Source organism: Leucopleurus acutus (genome assembly GCF_964270905.1).
Source record: "Leucopleurus acutus genome assembly, chromosome: 14".
Taxonomy (NCBI): domain Eukaryota; kingdom Metazoa; phylum Chordata; class Mammalia; order Artiodactyla; family Delphinidae; genus Leucopleurus; species Leucopleurus acutus.
Genome location: NC_139156.1, coordinates 78502455 through 78525842, shown reverse-complemented (window position 1 = coordinate 78525842; position 23388 = coordinate 78502455). Strand labels below are relative to the sequence as shown.

Here is a 23388-nt window from a genome sequence, read left to right as displayed (position 1 = left end):
ACACTACATAATGATCAAGGAATCAATCCAAGAAGAAGATATAAGAATTGTAAATATTTATGCACCCAATATAGGAGCACCTCAATACATAAGGCAAATGCCAACAGCCATAAAAGGGGAAATTGGCAGTAACACAATCATAGTAGGAGATTTAGCACCCCACTTTCACCAATGGACAGATCATCCAAACTGAAAATAAATAAGGAAACACAAGCTTTAAATGATACATTAAACAACATGGACTTAATTGATATTTATAGGACATTCCATCCGAACACAACAGAATCCACTTTCTTCTGAAGTGCTCATGGAACATTCTCCAAGATGGATCATATCTTGGGTCACAAATCAAGCCTTGGTAAATTTAAGAAAATTGAAATCATATCAAGGGACTTCCCTGGTGGCGCAGAGGTTAAGAATCTGCCTGCCAATGTAGGGGATACGGATTCGAGCCCTGGTCTGGGAAGATCCCACATGCTACAGAGGAACTAAGCCCATGCACCACAACTACTGAGCCTGTGCTCTATCTAGAGCCTATGAGCCACAACTACTGAGCCCGCTTGCCTAGAGCCCATGCTCCGCAACAAGAGAAGCCCATATACCGCAACGAAGAGTAGCCCCTGCTCACTGCAACTAAATAAAGCCCGCATGCAGCAACAGAGAGCCAAGACAGCCAAAAATAAATAATAAATAAATTTAAAAAATAAAAGAAATCATATCAAGTATCTTTTCCAACCACAATGCTATGAGACTAGATATCAGTTACAGGAAGAAAACTGTAAAAAATACAAACACATGGAGGCTAAACAATACTAAATAACCAAGAGGTCACTGAAGAAATCAAAGAGGAAATAAAAAAGTACCTAGAAACAAATGACAATGAAAGCACAACAACGCAAAACCTATGGGATGCAGCAAAAGCAGTTCTAAGAGAGGAGTTTGTAGCAATACAATCATACCTCAAAGAACAAGAAAAATCTCAACAACCTAACCTTACACCTAAAGCAATTAGAGAAAGAAGAACAAAAAACCCCCAAAGTTAGCAGAAGGAAAGAAATCATAAATATCAGATCAGAAATAAATGAAAAAGAAATGAAGGACACAATAGCAAAGATCAATAAAACTAAAAGCTGGTTCTTTGAGAAGATGAAATTGATAAACCATTAGCCAGACTCAGAGAAGAAGAAAAGGGAAAAGACTCAAATCAACAGAATTAGAAATGAAAAAGGAGAAGCAACAACTGACACTGAAGAAATACAAAGGATCATGAGAGATTACTACAAGCAACTACATGCCAATAAAATGGACAACCTGGAAGAAATGGACAAATTCTTAGAAAAGCACAACCTTCTGAGAGTGAACCAGGAAGAAATAGGAAATATAAACAGACCAGTCACAAGCACGGAAATTGAAACTGTGATTAAAAATCTTCTAACAAACAAAAGTCCAGGATCAGATGGCTTCACAGGTAAATTCTCTCAACATTTAGAGGGGAGGGGAGCTAACACCTATCCTTCTCAAACTCTTCCAAAATATAGCAGAGGGAGGAACACTCCCAAACTCATTCTATGAGGCCACCATCACCGTGATACCAAAACCAGACAGGGCTTCCCTGGTGACACAGTGGTTGAGGGTCGGCCTGCCAATGCAGAGGACACGGGTTTGTGCCTCAGTCTGGGAAGATCCCACATGCTGCGGAGCGGCTGGGCCCGTGAGCCATGGCTGCTGGGCCTGTGCGTCTGGAGCCTGTGCTCCGCAACGGGAGAGGCCACAACAGTGAGAGGCCCGCGTATGGCTAAAAAAAAACCAGACAAAGATGTCACAAAAAAAGAAAACTACAGGCCAATATCACTGATGAACATAGATGCAAAAATCCTTAACAAAATACTAGCAAACAGAATCCAACAGCACATTAAAGGATCATACACCATGATCAACTGGGGTTTATCCCAGGAATGCAAGGATTCTTCAATATACGCAAATCAATCAATGTGATACACCATATTAACAAATTGAAGGATAAAAACCATATGATCCTCTCAGTAGATGCAGAAAAAGCTTTTGAAAAAATTCAACACCCATTTATGATAAAAACCCTTCAGAAAGTAGGCATAGAGGGAAGTTACCTCAACATAATAAAGGCCACATATGACAAACCCACAGCCAATATCATTCCCAGTGGTGAAAAACTGAGAACATTTCCACTAAGATCAGGAACAAGACAAGGTTTCCCACTCGCACCACTGTTATTCAACGTAGTTTCAGAAGTTTTAGCCGCAGCAATCAGAGAAGAAAAAGAAATCAAAGGAATCCAAATTGGAAAAGAAGAAATAAAACTGTCACTGTTTGCAGATGACATGATACTATACATAGAGAATCCTAAAGATGCTACCAGAAAACTACTAGAGCTAATCAATGAATTTGGTAAAGTAGCAGGATACAAAATTAAGGCACAGAAACCTCTTGCATTCCTATACACTAATGATGAACAATCTGAAAGAGAAATTAAGGAAACACTCCCATTTACCACTGCAACAAAAAAAATAAAATAGCTAGGAATAAACCTACCTAAGGAGACAAAAGACCTGTATGCAGAAATCTATAAGACACTGATGAAAGAAATTAAAAATGATACAAACAGATGGAGAGATATACCATGTTCTTGGGTTGGAAGAATCAACATTGTGAAAATGACTATACTACCCAAAGCAATCTGCAGATTCAACGCAATCCCTATCAAACTACCACTGGCATTTTTCACAGAACTAGAACAAAAAATTTCACAATTTGTATGGAAACACCAGAGACCCTGAATAGCCCAAGCAATGTTGAGAAAGAAAAATGGAGCTGGAGGAATCAGGCTCCCTGACTTCAGACTATACTACAAAGCTACAGTAATCAAGACAGTATGGTACTGGCACAAAAATAGAAATATAGATCAATGGAACAGGATAGAAAGCCCAGAAATAAACCCATGCACATACGGTCGCCTTATCTTTGATAAAGGAGGCAAGAGTATACAATGGAGAAATCACAGCCTCTTCAATAAGTGGTGCTGGGAAAACTGGACAGCTACGTGTAAAAGAATGAACTCCCTAACACCATACACGAAAATAAACTCAGAATGGATTAAAGACTTAAATGTAAGGCAGACATTATCAAACTCTTAGAGGAAAACACAGGCAGAACACTCTATGACATAAATCACAGCAAGATCCTTTTTGACCCACCTCCTAGAGAAATGGAAATAAAAACAAAAATAAATAAATGGGACCTAATGAAACTTCAAAGCTTTTGCACAGCAAAGGAAACCATAAACAAGACCAAAATACAGCCCTCAGAATGGGAGAAAATATTTGCAAATGAAGCAACTGACAAAGGATTAATCTCCAAAATATACAAGCAACTCACGCAGCTCATTATTAAAAAAACAAACAGCCCAATCCGAAAATGGGCAGAAGACCTAAATAGACATTTCTCCAAAGAAGACATACAGATTGCCAACAAACACATGAAAGGATGCTCAACATCACTAATCATTAGAGAGATGCAAATCAAAACTACAGTGAGGTATCACCTCACACCGGTCAGAATGGCCATCATCAACAAATCTACAAACAGTAAATGCTGGAGAGGGTGTGGAGGAAAGGGAACCCTCTGCACTGTTGGTGGGAATGTAAATTGATACAGCCTCTATGGAGAACAGTATGGAGGTTCCTTAAAAAACTAAAAATGGAACTACCATATGACCCAGCAATCCCACTACTGGGTATATATCCTGAGTAAACTGTAATTCAAAAAGAGTCATGTACCCCAATGTTCATTGCAGCACTATTTATGATAGCTAGGACATGGAAGCAACCTAAGTGTCCATCGACAGATGAATGGATAAAGAAGAAGTGGCACATACATAGAATGGAACATTACTCAGCCATAAAAAGAAACGAAATTGAGTTATTTGTAGTGAGGTGGATGGACCTAGAGTCTGTCATACAGAGTGAAGTAAGTCAGAAAGAGAAAAACAAATACCATATGCTAACACATATATATAGAATAAAAAAAATAGGTTATGAAGAACCTAGGGGCAGGACAGGAATAAAGACACAGACGTAGAGAATGGACTTGAGGACACAGGGAGGGTAAGGTTAAGCTGTGACAAAGTGAGAGAGTGGCATGGACATATATACACTACCAAATGTAAAATAGATAACTAGTGGGAAGCAGCCGCATAGCACAGGGAGATCAGCTCCGTGCTTTGTGACCACCTAGAGGGGTGGGATAGGGAGGGTGGGAGGGAGACGCAACAGGGAGGGGATATAGGGATATATGTATACATATAGCTGATTCACTTTGTTATACGGCAGAAACTAACACAACATTGTAAAGCAATTATACTGCAATAAAGATGTTAAAAAAATTAAAAATAAAATGAAAAGAAAAGAAAAGGAAAGTAATAAGCCACAGGAGAGATGAGCTGACTTACCCACACCAGATGCTGAGCTGATCACAGAGCCAGGCTTTGGATTTTAGGGTCGCTGTTTTTTAGGGACTGCTAAACTGAGCTGTTGCATGCCATGTTATGCAGCAGGATCTTGGAGACTAAGCAGAGATTTGTGGGTGGAGAAGAAAGGGCTGCCCACCGTGTCGTTAGCTGCCTGGTTATGCCAGTTATGAGAACAGGAGGGCCCCAAATGGGCTTCCGAGATATCTGGTAATTGATTGTAGCACATGCAGCATCCTTAGAAGGAACACTCTTCTACTTACGTATTTCTTGCTTTGATTCAATTTTTTAAATGTCTGTAGTTGAGAAGTGTACTTGGGTGCTTGGTAACCTTGAAGGTTTGGAATGTTTTCAACATCAGATGATTATTCAGCGTTCACTGTGCTGAACAGTCGGTGACAACTCTTGAGTGACTGCTGGGTCCAGAGAACTATCCTAATGTTAGTATAAACTCCAGGAGAAACACCATTTTTTTTTTTGGCAATTTACATTAAAAAAATTTGGGGGTGTTTTTTTTGTTTTGTTTTGTTTTGGCGGTACGTGGGCCTCTCACTGTTGTGGCCTCTCCCGTTGCGGAGCACAGGCTCTGGACGCGCAGGCTCAGCGGCCATGGCTCACGGGCCCAGCCACTCCGCGGCATGTGGGATCCCCCTGGACTGGGGCACGAACCCACGTCCCCTGCATCGGCAGGCGGACTCTCAACCACTGCGCCACCAGGGAAGCCCCTGGTGGTTTTTTTTTTTTAATTGAAGTATAGTTGATTTACAGTGTTGTGCTAATTACTGCTGAACAGCAAAGTGATTCAGTTATACATATATATTCTTTTCCATTATGGTTTCTCATAGAATGTTGAATATAATTCCCTGTGCTCTACAGTAGGGCCTTGTTGTTTATCCATTCTATGTATAATAGCTTACGTCTGCTAATCCCAACCTCCCACTCCATCCCTCCTCCAACCCCCTCTCCCTTGGCAACCACCAGTCTGTTCTCTATGTCTGTGATCCTGAGAAACACCTTTTATTTAAAGATGGTTGAGTGTCTGAATCTTTCAATTTAAGGTCATTCTGCTGATTTTTCTGATGTGATGCTGGAGTGGCCCGTTTTTCTGGGCGTTGTGGCATTGTCCAGGCTCACCCAGTGCTATTCCCCCTGTGATTTGTGGGTCAGGGTCTTTCTGGCTGAGGGGTGGTGAAGCTTTGTGGTGAACCAGCACATCTGCTTCTGCCAGCCACATGGTTTGCAGGAATTTCTGCCCTCTCAGAGGAGCGGCTCCCTGCCCTTCAGGAGGGCAGCGTGTCCTTTCTTAAACGCTGGAGCTGCCCCCCTTCTCCCTTACAAAATATGTGCATCTTTCTAGATACCTGCACCCCTGCCTTACTTTTTGAATATTTAAAAAGAACAAGGAAAGCGATTAGGAGGGATCCTGGCAAATTGAGAATTTGTGAAGTGGAAAAGAAGACACTGTTATAATGATTATTGTAAATAGAAAAACAAATGGAGCATTTTGAGAAAATCAACTTAACAGAGCTGTGGTTTTCAACAGTTTTTCATGGGAGGCTGTTCAGAACCACTGTGATAATAGGTCGTGTGGCCCGGCTGGCCTTTGTATTTCTTCTCCTCCTGATAACCTTTTGAATTGTTTCATTAAGTTGACCATGACAATTTTTTGGTAGCTGGGAAGGTGTCAGGACGTGAAGGACAAATAATTGCATGGTGTCAGAGTCAGAAATAGAATCCGAGTTTGAGCCACGACTGTGGGCGGGACTGGGCTCCACCTGCCCTCCCTGCTCCCTCTCAGGGACCACTGCCCCTGCTCACCTGGGGCTCAGTTGTCCCACCCCTAGGATGCAGGCCAGGAATTCCCATGCTAGCCACTTGATGTCTTTACTCTCTGAGGACAGTAAATGATAAGCAAACTCAAAATTGTAGAACACTCTGATGGTGCCCCAAACCTGTTTAGACCTGATAGACAATGCTGTTTCTCTTTTTTTTTTGATGTATAGTTGATTTACAGTGTTGTGTTAATTTCTGCTGTATAGCAAAGTGATTCAGCTACACACACACATATATAGTTCCCTGTGCTAGACAGTAGGACCTTATTGTTAACCATTCTATATATAAAAGTTTGCATCTGTTAACCCCAGACTCCCAGTGACAATGCTGTTTTATAATTAGTGGATTTAAAAGCTGAAGATTATTCGGGCTTGCCTATCCTGAGCTTCATGCTGCAGGCTCTGCCCGAACGTCCCAGCCCTCAGTAAACCCTGTTCTATCTTGTTCAGAAACGCCCAGTGGCTGTAGTGAGTCTCCATGTTAGGAAATGTGACCTCTAATTAGTATTTTATGCAGTTATTATGAAAATAAAAGCTGGTTAACGGAGTATAAAAGAAATTGATAGCTGTTGTGTTGCCAGATTTTTGTTTGGAGAAAATGGAATAGTAAATTGAACAGGGATAGTCTTATAGGAGCCAGCCCAACCCTAGAGCCTTATTGCTAGAAGAATTAATAATTAACTGATGGTATGAGATGGACTCAAACTCAGAGGACCGTGTCAGATTCAGGATTGATCTTTTTGGTTCTTATTTGTGTCTCCAGGTGATAATCTTTTCCAGGTAGAGATGCAAACTTGTGTTATTTAAACAATATATGTAATCACAGATATTACTCATTTTGATTAAAAGACCTTGTTTTCCCTTCTCTCTTTGGAATAGTCTACAATGTAGGTTGTTGTGTCTGTAGAATTAATTGACTTAATTAACTTATATAGAAACCAAATACGAATACATAATGGTCAAGCTTATCTCAATATTTCAGTGAGGACGTAAGTGCTTTTTTTTTTTTTTTTTTTCTGCTCTGCATGGCATGTGGGATCTCAGTCCCCTGACCAGGGATCAAACCCGCGTCCCCTGCAGTGGAAGCTGAGTCCTCTTAACCATTGGACCACCTAACCATTGGACCACCAGGGAAGTCCCTTTTTTTTTAATAAGTACTTTTTTTGCCATTAAGCACATTGTATTGGTTGTCATGACGTATAATTTAACTTTCAGAAAGACAGTGGTCTTAGGATTCCTATGGACTTGGGACTTTGCTAGTATGTTCTTCAAGGAAGAAGGTATGGCCTCTGAATGGGGGTAGCAATTCTTGCTAACAGATATTCCTGGAAAACTCCTCCAACTGACATTTTTCTTTCTTTTTCTTTTTTTTTAATTTTTATTTTATTTTGGAGTGTAGTTGATTTACAATGTTGTGTTTCAGGTGTACAGCAAAGTGATTCAGTTATACATATACATGTATCCATTCTTTTTCAGATTCTTTCTCATATAGGTTATTACAGAATAGTGAGTAGACTTCCCTGTGCAATACAGTAGGTCCTGTTGATCATCTATTTTATATATAGTAGTGTGTCTATGTTAATCCCAAACTCCTAATTTACCCCTCCCCCCAATCTTTCCTCTTTGGTAACCAGAAGTCTGTTCTCTATGTCTGTGAGTCTGTTTCTGTTTTGTAGATAAGTTCATTTGTATCATATTTTAGATTCCAGATATAAGTGATATGATATTTGTCTTTCTCTTTCTGACTTACTTCACTTATTGTGATAATCTCTAGGTCCACCCATGTTGCTACAGATGGCATTATTTCATTCTCTTTTATGGCTGAGTAGTATTCCATTGTATATATGTACCACCTCTTCTTTATCCTTTATTCTGTTGATGGACATTTAGGCTGCTTCCGTGTGTTGGTTATTCCAACTGACATTTTTCTCAACCACCATGTTTCAGGGGTTGAAGAGCATTTTCTGGATCTCTTAGATTATGTTCAGGAAGATAACGGGGCAGCGACCGCTGATTGTTTGAGTATCCTTCAGACTTATCCCAGGAAAACAGAATACTATAAGTCACAGGCACATGGCCTTAACCCCCAGGCCCTCTTCTTCTGCTCCCTGTGTTTGGAGAGTTTCAGTACCATGACCAGAGAGGGTCCTGTATGAGCAGGGAGACCAGTCTGCACCCATAGGACTGTCCATCCTGGCCAGTGACTCATGGGTTATGATTCTGTATGTTTCAGGAAGAAATGCTAATATTTGCTCCCATTGCCTAAGGAATATACAAAGTGAGACAGTGACTCCCATGCCCTTCCGTCTTTTCCTCTGTGACTTGAACACTTGTGCCCTTAGCTTTTTTTTTAATATATACATATATATATTTATTTTTATTGAAGTATAATTGGTTTACAATGTTGTGTTAATTTCAGGTTACAGCAGAGTGAGTCAGTGATACATATATATCTATTTTTCAGATTCTTTTCCCTTAGAGGTTATTACAAAATATTGAGTATAGTTCCCTGTGCTATATAATAGGTCCTTGTCGGTTACCTATTTTATATATAGTAGTGTGTATTTGTTAATCCCAAACTCCTAATTTATCCCTCCCCCCACCGTTTCCCCTTTGGTAACCGTAAGTTTGTTTTCTAGGTCTGTTAGTCTACTTCTGTTTGGTATATAAATTCATTTGTATCACTTTTTATTTTTAGATTTTACGTGTAAGCAATATCATGATATTTGTCTTTCTCTGTCTGGCTTACTTCACTTAGTATGATCATCTCTAGGTCCATCATTCCCTTTGTCGTGCGCGTCTTTGAAGGGTGAGAAGGACTGGAAGCATCAGCCTTTCCTGTCTGCGGGTAGGCGGTTCATGCTTTCCCATCCTGGTTCTCTTTGTGTGGCTCTGAGAGGTTTTTTTCTTTTTTTTTGTTTTTTGTTTGTTTTTTTTTTGCGGTACGCGGGCCTCTCGCTGTTGTGGCCTCTCCTGTTGCGGAGCACAGGCTCCCGACGTGCAGGCTCAGCGGCCATGGCTCATGGGCCCAGCCGCTCCGTGGCATGTGGGATCTTCCCGGACCGGGGCACGAACCCGTGTCCCCTGCATCGGCAGGCGGACTCTCAACCACTGCACCACCAGGGAAGCCACTGAGAGGTTTTTTTATGTGTTTGTTTTCAAGATGCAAAAAGTGTATGTATTTATCACTAGGTGAACAGGGGCAGGGAAGAAGCTCTTCTCTAGGAGAGAGGTAGAGGAAGATTTGAGTTGGAAGCAAGGGAGGAGGTTGGAGGACCTCAGATGTGATGAGGCAGCTTCTGAGGTGAGCTTTGGGCTGGGGAGACGTTGGCCTCTTTCCTTGAGGGTCTCTGTCTGGTTTGTAACACCATGTCTTTATTTTTTTTTTTTGCGGTACGCGGGCCTCTCACTGTTGTGGCCTCTCCCGTTGCGGAGCACAGGCTCTGGACGCGCAGGCCCAGCGGCCATGGCTCATAGGCCCAGCTGCTCCACGGCATGTGGGATCTTCCCGGACCGGGGCATGAACCCGCGTCCCCTGCATCATCAGGCAGACTCTCAACCACTGCGCCACCAGGGAAGCCCAACACCATATCTTTTAAGAAAGGACACCTGCCTTCCTAATATGGTTTGAACCAAGGAGCCTCCCTCCAAAACCACGTGGACCTACATTGGTTCCATTTGATTTCTCCCAGATTTAGTTCACGGGGAACTTAAAGATGCATGTTGCCATCAAAGAGCAAGAAAATCCACAAAGAAGTCTTTTTTTTTTAAATTAATTTATTTTATTTTTGTCTGCAGTGGGTCTTCTTTGCCGTGCGCGGGCTTTCTCTAGGTGTGGCGAGCAGGGCCTACTTTTTGTTGTGGTGTGAGGGCTTCTCATTGCAGTGGCTTCTCTTGTTGTGGAGCATGGGCTCTAGGCGCGTGGGCTCAGTAGTTGTGGCTCGCAGGCTCTAGAGCGCAGGCTCAGTAGTTGTGGAGCACGGGCTTAGTTGCTCCACGGCATGTGGGATCTTCCCGAACCAGGGCTCGAACCCGTGTGCCCTGCATTGGCAGGCGGATTCCCAACCACTGCGCCACCAGGGATGTCCCCACAAAGAAATCTTATAGGTACAATATGTGGGATTTTGTTGCTGCTGTGATGGCTTTTGTTTTTATCTCCTCCACGATTAGCGGGATTTTCACAGAAGCTGAGGACAATGGGGAAGGCATAGGAACAGTCTCTGTAGGCCGTGGTAATGGAAACTGTAAATAGAATGAAAATTAAACAGTCTAATAAGGCTTAAAATTCCTTTTCAGAGTGCACTGGCTTCTTTGCAAGCTATTATCACAGAGCCTTGGGGTCCTTTTTCGCATTTGAGTTGGTTAGTCAGCCACCTTTATTAGCTCTTCGGAATACTCATTAAAGAAAGCGAAACTTCATTAGGCTTAACTGACAAAATTGACCTGGTAGATTCAGTTCATTCTCTGGATTTGCACAGCTAAATAATTACCTGTGGTAAGTTACCTTCATCACATGCATACCTATAAAAAGGTGGTATCCAGGGGCTTCCCTGGTGGCGCTGTGGTTCAGAGTCCGCCTGCCGATGCAGGGGACACGGGTTCGTGCTCCGGTCCGGGAAGATCCCACATGCCGCGGAGCGGCTGGGCCCGTGAGCCATGGCCGCTGAGCCTGTGCATCTGGAGCCTGTGCTCCGCAACGGGAGAGGCCACAACAGTGAGAGGCCCGCGTACGGCAAAAAAAAAAAAGGTGGTATCCAGCAGATGTTCACAGTGTTCCATAGTGGGGGTCAGGAAACCTGCATTGATTTCATGAAAAGCTTTGGGGTTCTATCCAGAAGTGCTTCTGATACTTACATTATGAAGGGGCTTAAATAACATGGTAATAAGGTAATTTATACCAGCAATATTTGCCTTTTTTATTTTTTTATTTTTTGCAGTACGCGGGCCTCTCACTGTTGTGGCCTCTCCCTTTGCGGAGCACAGGCTCCGGACGCGCAGGCTCAGCGGCCATGGCTCACGGGCCCAGCCGCTCTGCGGCATGCGGGATCCTCCCGGACCGGGGCACAAACCCTCGTCCCCTGCATCGGCAGGCGGGCTCCCAACCACTGCGGCACCAGGGAAGCCCTGCCCATTTTTAATTAGAGTATAGATAAAGATAATTCAATAAATATTTTATATCATTATATTTTTTTCTCTGTCAGTTCCATAACCCACTGTTCTCTTGTGCCTTCCCCAAAAGGTTATGTATATGGTTAGTCTCAGTATTGTGAAAAAAAAAGAAAAACAAACAGAAAACCTTTAAAGTAGTTTTGCTTGCTGAAAATGGGGCCTGGGAAGTTTTTCACTGTATGAACTTAGTTATCTGGAAGCAACCTAAATGTCCATCCAAGGAGCTAGTTAGAAAATAAATGTGGTATAGTCACGAGAGTGGAATACTATGCAGCCACAAAGAGGAATGCTCTTTGCTGATATTGAATGACCCTAGGTTATAGTTTTCTTAGAAAATATAAAAAAGCCAGGTGCAGAACAATGTGTATATTATGATTTGTGTTAAAGGGATAGAAAAAAGATGTGTGTGCCTTTGTGTGTACGTATGTATACAATATTGTTGAAGAGAAACACAAGACACTGAATCTCTTTGTTGTTCCCTCTGGGGAAGGGAACTCAGTGGCTGGAAACAGGAGTGAGAGGGAGGCTTTCCACTTTATGCCTTTTTGTACCACTTGAATTTTGAACCCAGGTAATAATAGACTCTTGTTAATAATCTTAGCTTCAAAAAACAAAATTTGATTATGTATAGTAGCACTGTCCAATAGAACTCTCTGTGATGCTGGAAGTGTTCCGTACACATCTACACCATCCAGTACAGATGTGCTTATACACATGTGGCTTTTGAACACTCGAAAGATGGCTTGTACAGCTGGAAAACTAAAATTTTAATTTCCTTTCATTTTAATTAATTACATTTAAATAGCCAAGTATGGTTACTGGCTACCATATTGATTGGGTGCAGACCTAGAGTATATGACTTAGAGTATCTCTTCTGTTTAGACCTGACTAAAGTTTAGATGTGTTTTAGGAGAAATAACTATTAGTTTTGGCTCTCACAATAACATTTATTATTGGAAATCCAAGAAAATACCTATATTTTCTTTTTATCCTAGAATTTAATGCCATCACATATTTCTTTTTCTTAAATTTATTTTATTGAAGTACAGTTGATTTACAGTGTTGTGTTTATTTCTGCTGTACAGCAAAGTGATTCAGTTATACATCTATATTCATTCTTTTTCATGTTCTTTTCCATTATGGTGTATCACAGAATATCGAATATAGTTCCCTGTGCTATACAGTAGGACCTTTTTTTTTAACATCTTTATTGGAGTATAATCGCTTTACAATGGTGTATTAGTTTCTGCTTTATAACAAATTGAATCAGCTATACGTATACATATATCCCCATATCCCCTCCCTTTTGCGTCTCCCTCCCACCCTCCTTATCCCACCCCTCTAGGTGGTCACAAAGCACTGAGCTGATCTCCCTGTGCTATGTAGCCGCTTCCCACTAGCTATTTTACATTTGGTAGTGTATATATGTCCACGCTACTCTCTCACTTCATCCCAGAGTAGGACCTTGCTCTTTATCCATTCTCTATATAATAGTTTGCATCTGCTAACCCCAAACTCCCAATCCATCCCTCCCCCAGCTCCCTTCCCCCTCGACAACCAGAAGTCTGTTATCTGTATCTGTGAGTCTCTTTCTGTTTTGTAGATCAGTTCATTTGTGTCCTATTTTAGATTCCACATATAAGTGATATCATATGGTATTTGTCTTTCTCTTTCTGACTTACTTCACTTAGTATGATCATCTCCAGGTCCATCCATGTTGCTGCAAATAACATCACATATTTCTTGAAATAAGTGCCCGTCAGTCAGATTTGAAAATCCTTTTTATTACCCAGAAAAATCATTTTTATGGAAAACTGTGTCTTTTTGTAGTCTTACTTGGAAAAACTCTATTTTTGAGAGGTTCGTCTTCTCATCTATAACACAAACCCTGTTTGTCTGTCTCGCTGCAGCGTAATGTGCGGGCACTTTGTTCCGGAGCCCAGCAGCTGTTGTGTGACAAGGGCACAGTTTGCATTCTTAGCCAGCAGCTGCCAGAAGCATTTCTAATCTGGTTTTGGCAGGAAATAGTGCACAAGTGGAAACCAAGTTAAAAGAAGTTTGAAAAATAAACAGAATGACTTTGGATGCCACTTAGTATAGAGTTCATCTTTCTGCTTAATATTGCCCTAGTTATTTGTTAACATGACTAGCCTCTGAGCCCTTCCAGGGCAGGGCTGTATCTAATTGTCTTTGAAATCCGGGGTCTAGCCCAGGACCTGGAATATGCCAGTAGGAGTTCATTATTATTGCTACTACTACTATTATTATTATTAATGATTGACTATACTGCAAATTTGTTTAATTGATTCAGTTACTAGCTTAAAACTGTTGTTCATCCAGGATAAACTAGTTGTAGATAATTAGTGGTTACAGGTCCCTCTTCTCTTCCCCTTTCTACTGCACAATGCCGCCCACCCTCTGCTCTAAAGTACGACATTTTGAACATTCTTTAAGCATAATTTATTCATCCATTCTGCAAGCACACTGATTTCTGTTGTATGCAGGGAATAAGCACATCCTAATTTCCTACAGAATAAGAGGTTTTCAGAAGGCAAAGGCATAGGTGTAAACATGGTATCTTTTAAAAAAAATTTTATTAGTTTTTTAATTGAAGTATAGTTGATTTACAATGTTGTGTTAGTTTCAGGTATACAGCACAGTGATTCAGTTATATATATATTATATATATATATATAATATATATATATTCTTTTCCCTTATAGGTTATTATAAAATATTGAGTGTAGTTCCCTATGCTATACAGTAAGTCCTTGTTGGTTATCTATTTTATATATAGTAGTATGTATATGTTAATCCCAAATGTGTTACCTTTCTAAACTGAAGGCAAAAATTCCTCAGGTGGTTAGACCCAAAAAATGATTTTTTTTTTGTCTCTAAAGAAGAAAGTTTATTAAAATCTTACCTTCAGGGCTCAAATCATGCTTTCCATCCAATTCGGTCTGCTCTCTCTCAAAGGTCCAGGATGCCCCAGCCTCCTGTTCTCCCCACGATGTGTAAGATGTCAGGCATGGTCCATGTGGAGGGGCTCTGAGTGCTGATGGGGCTGTGCTCAGCACTGTTTGCTTCTTGTTGCAGACCTTCACTGCCTGGTGTAACTCCCACCTCAGGAAAGCTGGCACTCAGATCGAGAACATCGAGGAAGACTTCCGGAATGGCCTTAAGCTCATGCTGCTTTTGGAAGTCATCTCAGGTGAGTCTTAAACATTTTTCATACATGTTATACCCAATCTTGCATGTACTTCTATGTCCGAGCAGTAGATACGCATCTGTTTTTTTTTTCTTTTTTCTTTTTTTTTTTAAAAAAAAGCTCCCTTTGAACCTGGCTGGGGGAGATGGTATTATTGGCAAAGCAAACCTTTCCAAAGAGCGGTCTGCCTGGAGTTATTTTTCTGTTCTAAAAAAGGAGTGAATTCTGTTTAAAATTGACTTATTAAAATCATGTTTCTACCACCCACTTCAAAACAGAATAAGAGAAGAGAAAATGACATTTATATGACTGCCCACCAGGCTGCCCTCTCCACTAAGTCCAGCTAGTGTGTATTCCAGAAATTGTCTTTCATGCCGAAGGCCAGTGTACATGTTGGCTTAACTCTGAAAACAGGAGTTCAAGTCCCAGAGGGGTTATCCTTTGCCCTAAATTTCAGCTGGCTGGTTTAGACTGTGGACTGGAGAGTGGATCGGGCTTAATTAAAGAGGTGTGAGTGGGAAGGATGAGGGCAGGGTGGCCTTGATCCAGGTATCTCCGTAACTCCACATCTGAGATGAACCCTGTGATTTGAACAAAGCTCCCTGACTCTCTCCCACAGCTGGTCAGCACCTCTGAATGCTGCAGGGGCACCAGCCAGCTTCTTTCTTACTCATTCGTACTTTGGCTCAAAGACCAAACCGGACTCTCCCAGCAAATCTGAAAAGCATATGGCCTTAATAGCACAGCTCCCTTCTGGTCCATTTGACCTTGAAAGTCCTGTGATTTACAGAAACCGAGAACACATAAGGAACAGTCAAATAATGATTCCCATTTAAGGAGGGCACGGACTCTGAATTTTGGCATCTTGATTCTGCATCAAGGGTCTCCTTTCTCTGTGTCTACATGATTCTTTCTTCATCCAACAGGGGAAAGGCTGCCCAAACCTGACCGAGGAAAAATGCGATTCCACAAAATCGCTAACGTCAACAAAGCCTTGGATTACATAGCCAGCAAAGGCGTGAAGCTGGTGTCCATCGGAGCGGAAGGTAAATGGGGTGTGATGCGAATGACCCTGACCGCGCACAGACCTCCCCGTGGGGCAGTGGGCCTGCAGCTGGATGCCTGCTTCCCTCCCCCCTTCCTTCCCCCCATCTCCTGTGTCAGCCTCTCTTGACAGGCTCTCCGCAGGCACCATGAACGGGAGACAAGGCTCTAGGATCATTTGTACATAATAGAGTCAAGGGAGTTCCCTGGTGGTCCAGCGGTTAAGACTCTGAGCTTCCACTGCAGGGGCCGCAGGTTCGATCCCTGGTTGGGGAACTAAGATCACACATGCTGCATGGTGTGGCCAAAAAAAAGGAGTCAAATATGATGCTGTCTTTTTCAAACTGATCATCCAAATGAGAAAGAACTTGTACATCCCAGTGACTCTTAATAAGAACTAGTAGGAAGGATCTCCATTCTCTGTGGGAGATTGGGAGTCCGGGTGAGTCTGGCAGGAGCTGAGACTGCCCTGCCTCTCAATCTTTACAACTGAGCCCGAGAACCTGCCGACTGGGGAGCTCGGGAAGAGGGATCAGGGTAAAGATGACCCAGTGTTCTCTCTGTTTGATTATTTAGAACCTTGGCTCATCTAGTCTGTAAACCTTGGAAACCCCTGGGTTGTTTTCAGTGACTTTGCATATGCAAGCTTTGTGTTCATCATTAACTCATAACTCATTTAAACTGTAGACATTTGGTTATGAATACCACATTTATAACTAGACACGCTGCGACACTTACACAAACAGAAACTGGTCTTTGCATATGTGTATCTTCCAGTAGCTCTGCAGTCAAAACTTTACAGGAGACTCATAACTTATAGGAAAACTTTATGTGCTGATTATGTTATCTTTACCCTCATTTGTTGCTGTTTCTTCTTACCTAAAGAAATTGTTGACGGCAACGTGAAGATGACGCTGGGTATGATCTGGACCATCATCCTGCGCTTTGCTATTCAGGATATTTCCGTTGAAGGTAAAGGACAGGGTTAAAAACCTGATCGTATTAAGATACTTAGCGTAATTTGTAAATTGAGCTGATGAAGTTGAGTTTGGATAGGCTTTTGTAAAATTGACTGGATTGAATGAAAGATACGCGACTTGGGTTTTCACAAATTTTCTATTTGTATGAAAAAAAGACCCCAGCAATGCTGTTTCATTCATGGGATTGGAATCATTTTGGAAAAGATGAGTACATGTTCAGAACAGAAGTCGCTTTTTAAAATGAGCATTTTTTGAGCTTCTTTATGGCTTATTATACTAGTAGATTCACGACTATAACAGTTCTTTAGACTCAGATCTTGAAACATTTGAAACGCTTTCCTTCAAGTGCTGAAAGATAATCGATTGAAATCTGAGTTTGTTCATTTGTTCTTTCTTTTTTTCTCTCTCTCCCCTCCCTCTCTTCCCCCCTTTTTTTAAACAAAATATCTATTGTCATTGTGTCATTGGCCCAATAACTGTTCCATCATTGTAACATAACCCTAATCCTCAGCACTGCCACTGAAGATGCAGCTCTTTAGTCTTTTACGCCCACTGCACTCCAAAATATTTTGATGAATTCAGCACTGTCAAAAGTGTCAAATTGACATTCTTAAAATTAGAACTTGGCCTATTTAGCACTCAAATCACAAAAGGTATAGCTGCAGAACATAGTTAGGACTTTCCTGGTGGCACAGTGGTTAAGACTCTGCGCTCCCAATGCAGGGGGCCTGGGTTCGTTCCCTGGTCAGGGAACTAGATCCTACATGCATGCTGCAACTAAGAGTTCTCATGCCACAACTAAGACCCAGCACAGCCAAATAAATAAATAAATATGAAAAAAAGAAGAAAAGAATGTACTTAAGGGTGGTCTGACTTATCCAACCAGGCAGTCTCCTCTAACTTTGTCACCTAGAAGGCAACCACGCACCCAAATGGTCAGGGCTGGGAGCGTGGTTCATAATTCTGTCCAGGAATTTACTTATGCCCTCTAAAAATCAAACTAAGATAAAATGATATTAAAACCTCAAGAATTCAGGCTCAGAAATAACAGCCAGCTCGAATTTATGAAGAGTCTGAATTTGAAAACTTTCATACAATGTACTCTTATTAAAGTACATTTTCTTTCATGCTAGTGAAAATAATAATCTGCTTTTTAAAAGTTCCTGCTTTATTAAAAAAGAATAGTTTGTAATCATTTAATCAGTTTTATATACTTCGGCATTTAAATATTTAAGCAGTTGAGCCCACTTGATAGAACAAATATTATTTTCTAAAAATCTTGTTCATACCACTGCATTTGCTACACTAGCAAATCCTTTTCCCACAAATATTACAGAGGTGAGCTTGACCTCAGGTTTTCTTCTGATTGGTTACAGATTTCAAATTGTGATAATACTAATTGAAAACTTAATTCTGTTTCAAATGTAACTATGAATGGTGTGATCCATTAGAGGTTCCCCAATTTATTATTTATGTGCCCAAGATGAGATACTTAAAGCATAGTATTTCATAAAACATTATGATAGAAAGATATACTAATCTGCTTTTCAAAAGACTAAGAAATAAACACTCAAAAGTGCGATATCACTGACAAGGTGCTTAAATCTCTTCAAGCAGAAGTCTTCCAGTGTCCCACACAGCAGATGAAGTTAGTTTGCTAACTTATATTTTTATTTGTTTTACTTCTGTGGGGTCATTTCTTAACAACCTCACTTAATTTCTGTAAATCTACAGAAAAATTGTCTAATTTATTTTGATGATGTATATTATGTAGGAAAATGACCTTGTTATTAAACTGAATTCTTTGAGGAGCCAGTCTCCGTCAACAGAATGATGGACCCCTTCGAAGAAGGGAAATGAGAGATTGACATACCTGTTGGTGAGGGCAGTGCAGAGATGCCCAAGTAGATGGGGCTTCTTGGTGCATCCTATGGTTTTTCATGATGGAATAACCAATGACATTACCTATTTATGACATGCTTTTTATACCCACCATCAGGGTTCTGTGTGTGGACTTCTCAGGTTTAACCTACACCTGCGGGGGCAGGGCGGAGGTACCACAGTCATGTACTATGTGGCACAGGCTTGTAACCTTTTGCTGAATGCCTCAGAATGGACTTGGGGTGGGAGAGAGTCAGCTTTGCTAGAGTAGCCAATCCAGTAAGGAAAAAACTTTGTTCAACATTCATAGCATAAGAGTGTTCAGACGTATTCAGAAAGAAATTAAGTGAAACTCAATGACTTATAAATCTAAGCTTAAGTGGCAGTTGTAAGCTTGTATTGATCTACTTTACCTCTGTTTACTTTTCTAATCTAAGTGCCATTTAAACTTTATAAAAAAGTTTGGATTATTTCCTCCTGTTATACTTTTTCTTACTAATTCCGTTCGCCAGGACCCCAAAGGCAGGCAGTTGTGTGTATAGCAGAACAGCTGGGTATGGAGTTCCATATTTCGATATCTATACCAGTTAATATTTTAATAAAGTCTTAGAACTTTCAGTCGTTTTCCTTAACAGGAATTTGGTAGATAAGAGACATGATCAGGAATCATTCAAATTATTCTTAGAGCATGTGGAAGTTTGCGAGGGGTGGGGGGGGGTGTTTCATATGGGTTATGGGTCAAAGAAAAATCTGAACTAGAAATGGAGAATTTAGATAAATAATTACAGAATACTTACTTTGATTTGAAAAAATCAACTTTAAGCTCTTACTGAAATGGAAGGCCAGGTCCCAATGTTGGTTAGGAGTCCACATGTTCATAGGAGCTTTCTAAATTGTTAAGATGTAAATACAAGCAGAATCCCAGTTATGTAAGTGGCTTTGAGGAGCTGTTTGGATGTATAAAACTTCGGGTCCTCTAACAAGCAAGTGCCAAGATGGTGTTAGAAGTTGTCTTAGTCTGTTAAGGCTGCCATACAAAATACCATAGACTGGGTGGCTTAAACAACAGAAATTAATTTTCTCACAGTTCTGGAGCCTGGAAGATCAAGATCAGGGTGCCAGCATAGTTAGTCTCTGGTGAGGGCTCTCTTCTTGGCTTGTAGATGGCTGCCTTTTCTCTGTGTCCTCACACGGCAGAGAAAGAAAGGGAAGGGAGAAGGAGATTGGAGGGAAGAGAGAGAGAGGGAGAGGGGGAGAGAGAGAGATTGAGCAAGCACTCTGCTGTCTCTTCTTATAAGGGCACTAATTCCATCATGAGGGCCCCACCCTCACAACCTCATCTAACCCTAATTACCTCCCAAAGGCTCCATATCTAAATATCATCACATTGGGGGTTAGGGCTTCAGTCTATGAATTTTCGGGGGACACAGACATTCCATCCATAGCAGAAATGCAAGAGATTTGTTGGGGGAAATGCCTGTGGAGGATAAGGGTGGGGAGAAGCAGGAGATGGCAGAGCCCCTTCAGGCATAGCACCTGGCTGACACCCGTGCTGGGGAAGGAAGAGCTTGAGAAAGAAGAATCTCATTCTGCAAAGTGGTCCTCAGGCAGGGTCAGCAGGCCAATGGGGAGTTCTTCAGCCTCAGTTGCTCTCAGAGGAGTCCCATGTGTGGCAGGAATGGCCCAGCTCTGGTGCCCCTCCCTCACTCAGTCTGTGGCTGGAGTAGCCCTGAAGAAGTGTGGCCTCTGGGGAATGCAGGGGAGGATTCAGAGTGTGGTAGCTGGGACATCAGTTCTGTCCTGTGTTCCCTGCAGCAGGACATCTGAGCAGCACGTCTTCATGGCTGCCACAGGCGTGGTTGCTTTCTTAACTTGGTCAGAACCCAAGTGGCCAAACTTGGAATTTGCCAATAAAAGCCTTCAAGTATTTTAAAATCAGTGGGTAAGGGAATACATTTCAGACACAGTGGCCTCTGTGAATTCCAGTTACCTAAGAATATAAATTATAATTGAGATAAATGACAGGATAGTTAGGTCATAAATTATGCACATTAAAACAAATTTTCATCCGAAAGGTACGTTAGCAGTAACCCTGAAGTCCAGTTTTGTATTCATCGTGTCATAACTTGCTGTAGCTCCTGCGCTGTCCTTTTCAAGTCCTTTCAAGTGGCCTCAGAAGTCAGTCCCTGGGAGCAGGGTTCCAGCTCCATCCTCTTGCAGAGACTGGAGAAGAGAGGTTGCCTTTGGTGTTGGCCCCCTGGGAGGTCTCTTTAGCAAGTGACTAGAAGTTGGGTGAGCGAGCAGTGAGGGTGAGTGTTTCCCTGTGGACACTTTTTCTTGGCTGTCATTACAGAAACCTCTGCCAAAGAAGGTCTGCTGCTTTGGTGTCAAAGGAAGACCGCTCCTTATAGAAATGTGAACATTCAGAACTTCCACACCAGGTGCGCAACCAGGGCCCTGGGGTCCTGGTATTCTCTTTGGAATCCGGGTTGGCAGGGAGAACAATGTTTATTTACTCCTGTGTCTCCTCCTGTCTGACACGCGTTTTCTGTATGTAGTAGAGCTCAGGCTCTAGAATGATTGATGTTTAGGGTCTCTCAGGGGAAAACGTTGGATTAAGGTTTGGGAGGCTGGCGCTGTTTATAAGTGAGTATCATGCAGGGATGCGGCAGGGATGGATTCTCAGTGACAAGGAGACACCGTAGCAGGGTCTGCGTATCCTACATACGAGCTCCACCCCGTCCCTCCTCTCTGTCGTGCCCAAAAGATGCTTCATCAGTCAGCTTTGTAGGCCGGGATTGGAGAGAAGTAGGCAAATCATGTTTGAAAAACTGTAGGGAACTGGATGAAGGAAATCCAGATATAACCTCAGAGCATGATATTGTCCCTTGCTTCAGTCTTTTTCTCGCGCAGATCTTTTGTCAGGTGTTTATATTTTCTCCCTCTGTGTGGTGGGTTACCCGTGAATATAAATGGGTCCCTGGGCCCCATAGATCAGAGAAAAGAAATGAAGGATATGGGGCTTCCCTGGTGGCGCAGTGGTTGAGAGTCCGCCTGCCGATGCAGGGGACGCGGGTCCGTGCCCCGGTCCGGGAGGATCCCACATGCCGCGGAGCGGCTGGGCCCGTGAGCCATGGCCGCTGAGCCTGTGCGTCCGGAGCCTGTGCTCCACAACAGGAGAGGCCACAACAGTGAGAGGCCCGCGTACTGCAAAAAAAAAAAAAAAGAAATGAAGGATATGGACGAGCTACCAGGACAGACTGGGGAGGTAATCTAGGTAGATAAGTAGTATTAGGCCCTGAGCCACTCCCTGAGTGCACACAGGTGAGGAGGAGGCTTCCTGTTCGTACATCACATGCCATTGGGGTGTGGGACCTGCTGGGTAGAATGTCTCAGGGCCCAGCCTGGCCTCCCACTCACCTTCTTGCTTTTCTTCTTCTGGCCCAAGATGGGCCCGAGCCCTTCGACAGTGTGGCCCCAGGGGCCTCCTTCTTCCCCGACCCTTGGAGGCACAGGCTCCTGGCCTTCAGTGAACCCGCCGCTCATCACTTGGGAGCTCGTAGCCTGGGGGTGTCTGGGAACAGTGAGCGCTGGTGTCTCTGGGCAGACAGACTGGAAATCCAAACCCTCCCTGCTAAGTCCCTCAGCTGCTTACACATCTTTGCCTTTAAAAGAAGAAATCCAAAACAAAAAGGAACCTTATGAAGAAAGATAGAGGAGAACCGGAGAGTACTGAGTATACTAAGGAGTGTGCTCTTGGAGGAGAGTGTGCTCTTGGAGGAAAGTGTGTCCTGGGCATTTCTGGGTGGATGTCCTTGTGTCTGTCTGTTGGGCAGACTCTGGGGGTGAGGTCTAGAATGGAGACTTGGAGAAGAGAGGAGAAAGCCGGGCCTGCTGGGCACTGAGGGAGGTGGGGGACAGTAGGGGGCATCTTCCCTCCAGTCCCTGCCAGTTCTCCCAGCACAGCAGGGACCGGGGCAGGACACGGCGGGGGTGCGGGGAGGTTAGGGGGAGTCCCCAGCAAGGCTGGGCCTGAAGCTGTAGATGGAAAGGAGACTGGTAGGGGGGTGGCAGACCCTGGGAGGGAGGCGAGAGTCCAGGGAAGGGGCCAGGGTGTCACTGGGTGGGGGAGGGAGGGAGGTACCTGGGGCCCCAGGTCCGAGATTTCAGGCCAACGTCTGATCAAGGTCAGCCCCTTGCTGCTGCCTGTCCATTAACCCGTGTTCCTGTTCCTCCCGACCGTGACCGTCGTGCAGCTGGAAAGACGGCCTTGGACTCTGTGCACTCATCCACAGACACCGGCCCGACCTCATTGACTACTCAAAGCTGAACAAGGTCATTTGCGGGGCCCGGCATGCTGTGTCTGCCCTGCCCCCAGCATGTCGTCCTGGAAGTGAGCCCATTGGCATTGAACTCACACCAACACCTAGGCTGCTGCCAGCATGCCCTCCCAGCTAGCCTGGCACGGGATGAAAACAGGAAGGGTGGCGGGAAAGTACTCACCTGTTATAATTAGGGCAGGACAAGACCCAGAGCCAAGTCACCTTTCTGCCCACATTACGATATGTTTGTCGATTTGGCTTGATTTCCTACGACAGCTGTTACACATGTTTCTCAGAGATTTTACATTCCCAGGTTGTAAATATGAGAAGTGAAGTGTCTGTTTTGCTGCAGGGCGGGCAGGCTGGGGGGAGAAAGGTTCAAATACCCCAAACCTTCTTTTTAAATTCCTTTTTCTGAAGAATTTAGTTGCTGACATATTTACTTAGAGTT

The 23388-nt window shown here is 42.9% G+C and overlaps 1 protein-coding gene across 2 annotated transcripts in view; it reads left to right on the top strand.

Annotated features, from left to right (window-relative positions):
• ACTN2 (actinin alpha 2) overlaps nucleotides 1–23388 on the top strand; it is a gene marked incomplete at both ends in the record, with an annotated part of 76989 nt that overhangs the window by 20111 nt on the left and 33490 nt on the right. For both annotated transcript variants that reach the window (XM_082854638.1, XM_082854637.1), the window contains 5 exons: nucleotides 14599–14713; nucleotides 15637–15756; nucleotides 16640–16726; nucleotides 20969–21056; nucleotides 22872–22950. In XM_082854638.1, coding sequence (XP_082710764.1) covers nucleotides 14599–14713; nucleotides 15637–15756; nucleotides 16640–16726; nucleotides 20969–21056; nucleotides 22872–22950 — 489 coding nt within the window. The remainder of the gene's footprint in view (nucleotides 1–14598; nucleotides 14714–15636; nucleotides 15757–16639; nucleotides 16727–20968; nucleotides 21057–22871; nucleotides 22951–23388) is intronic.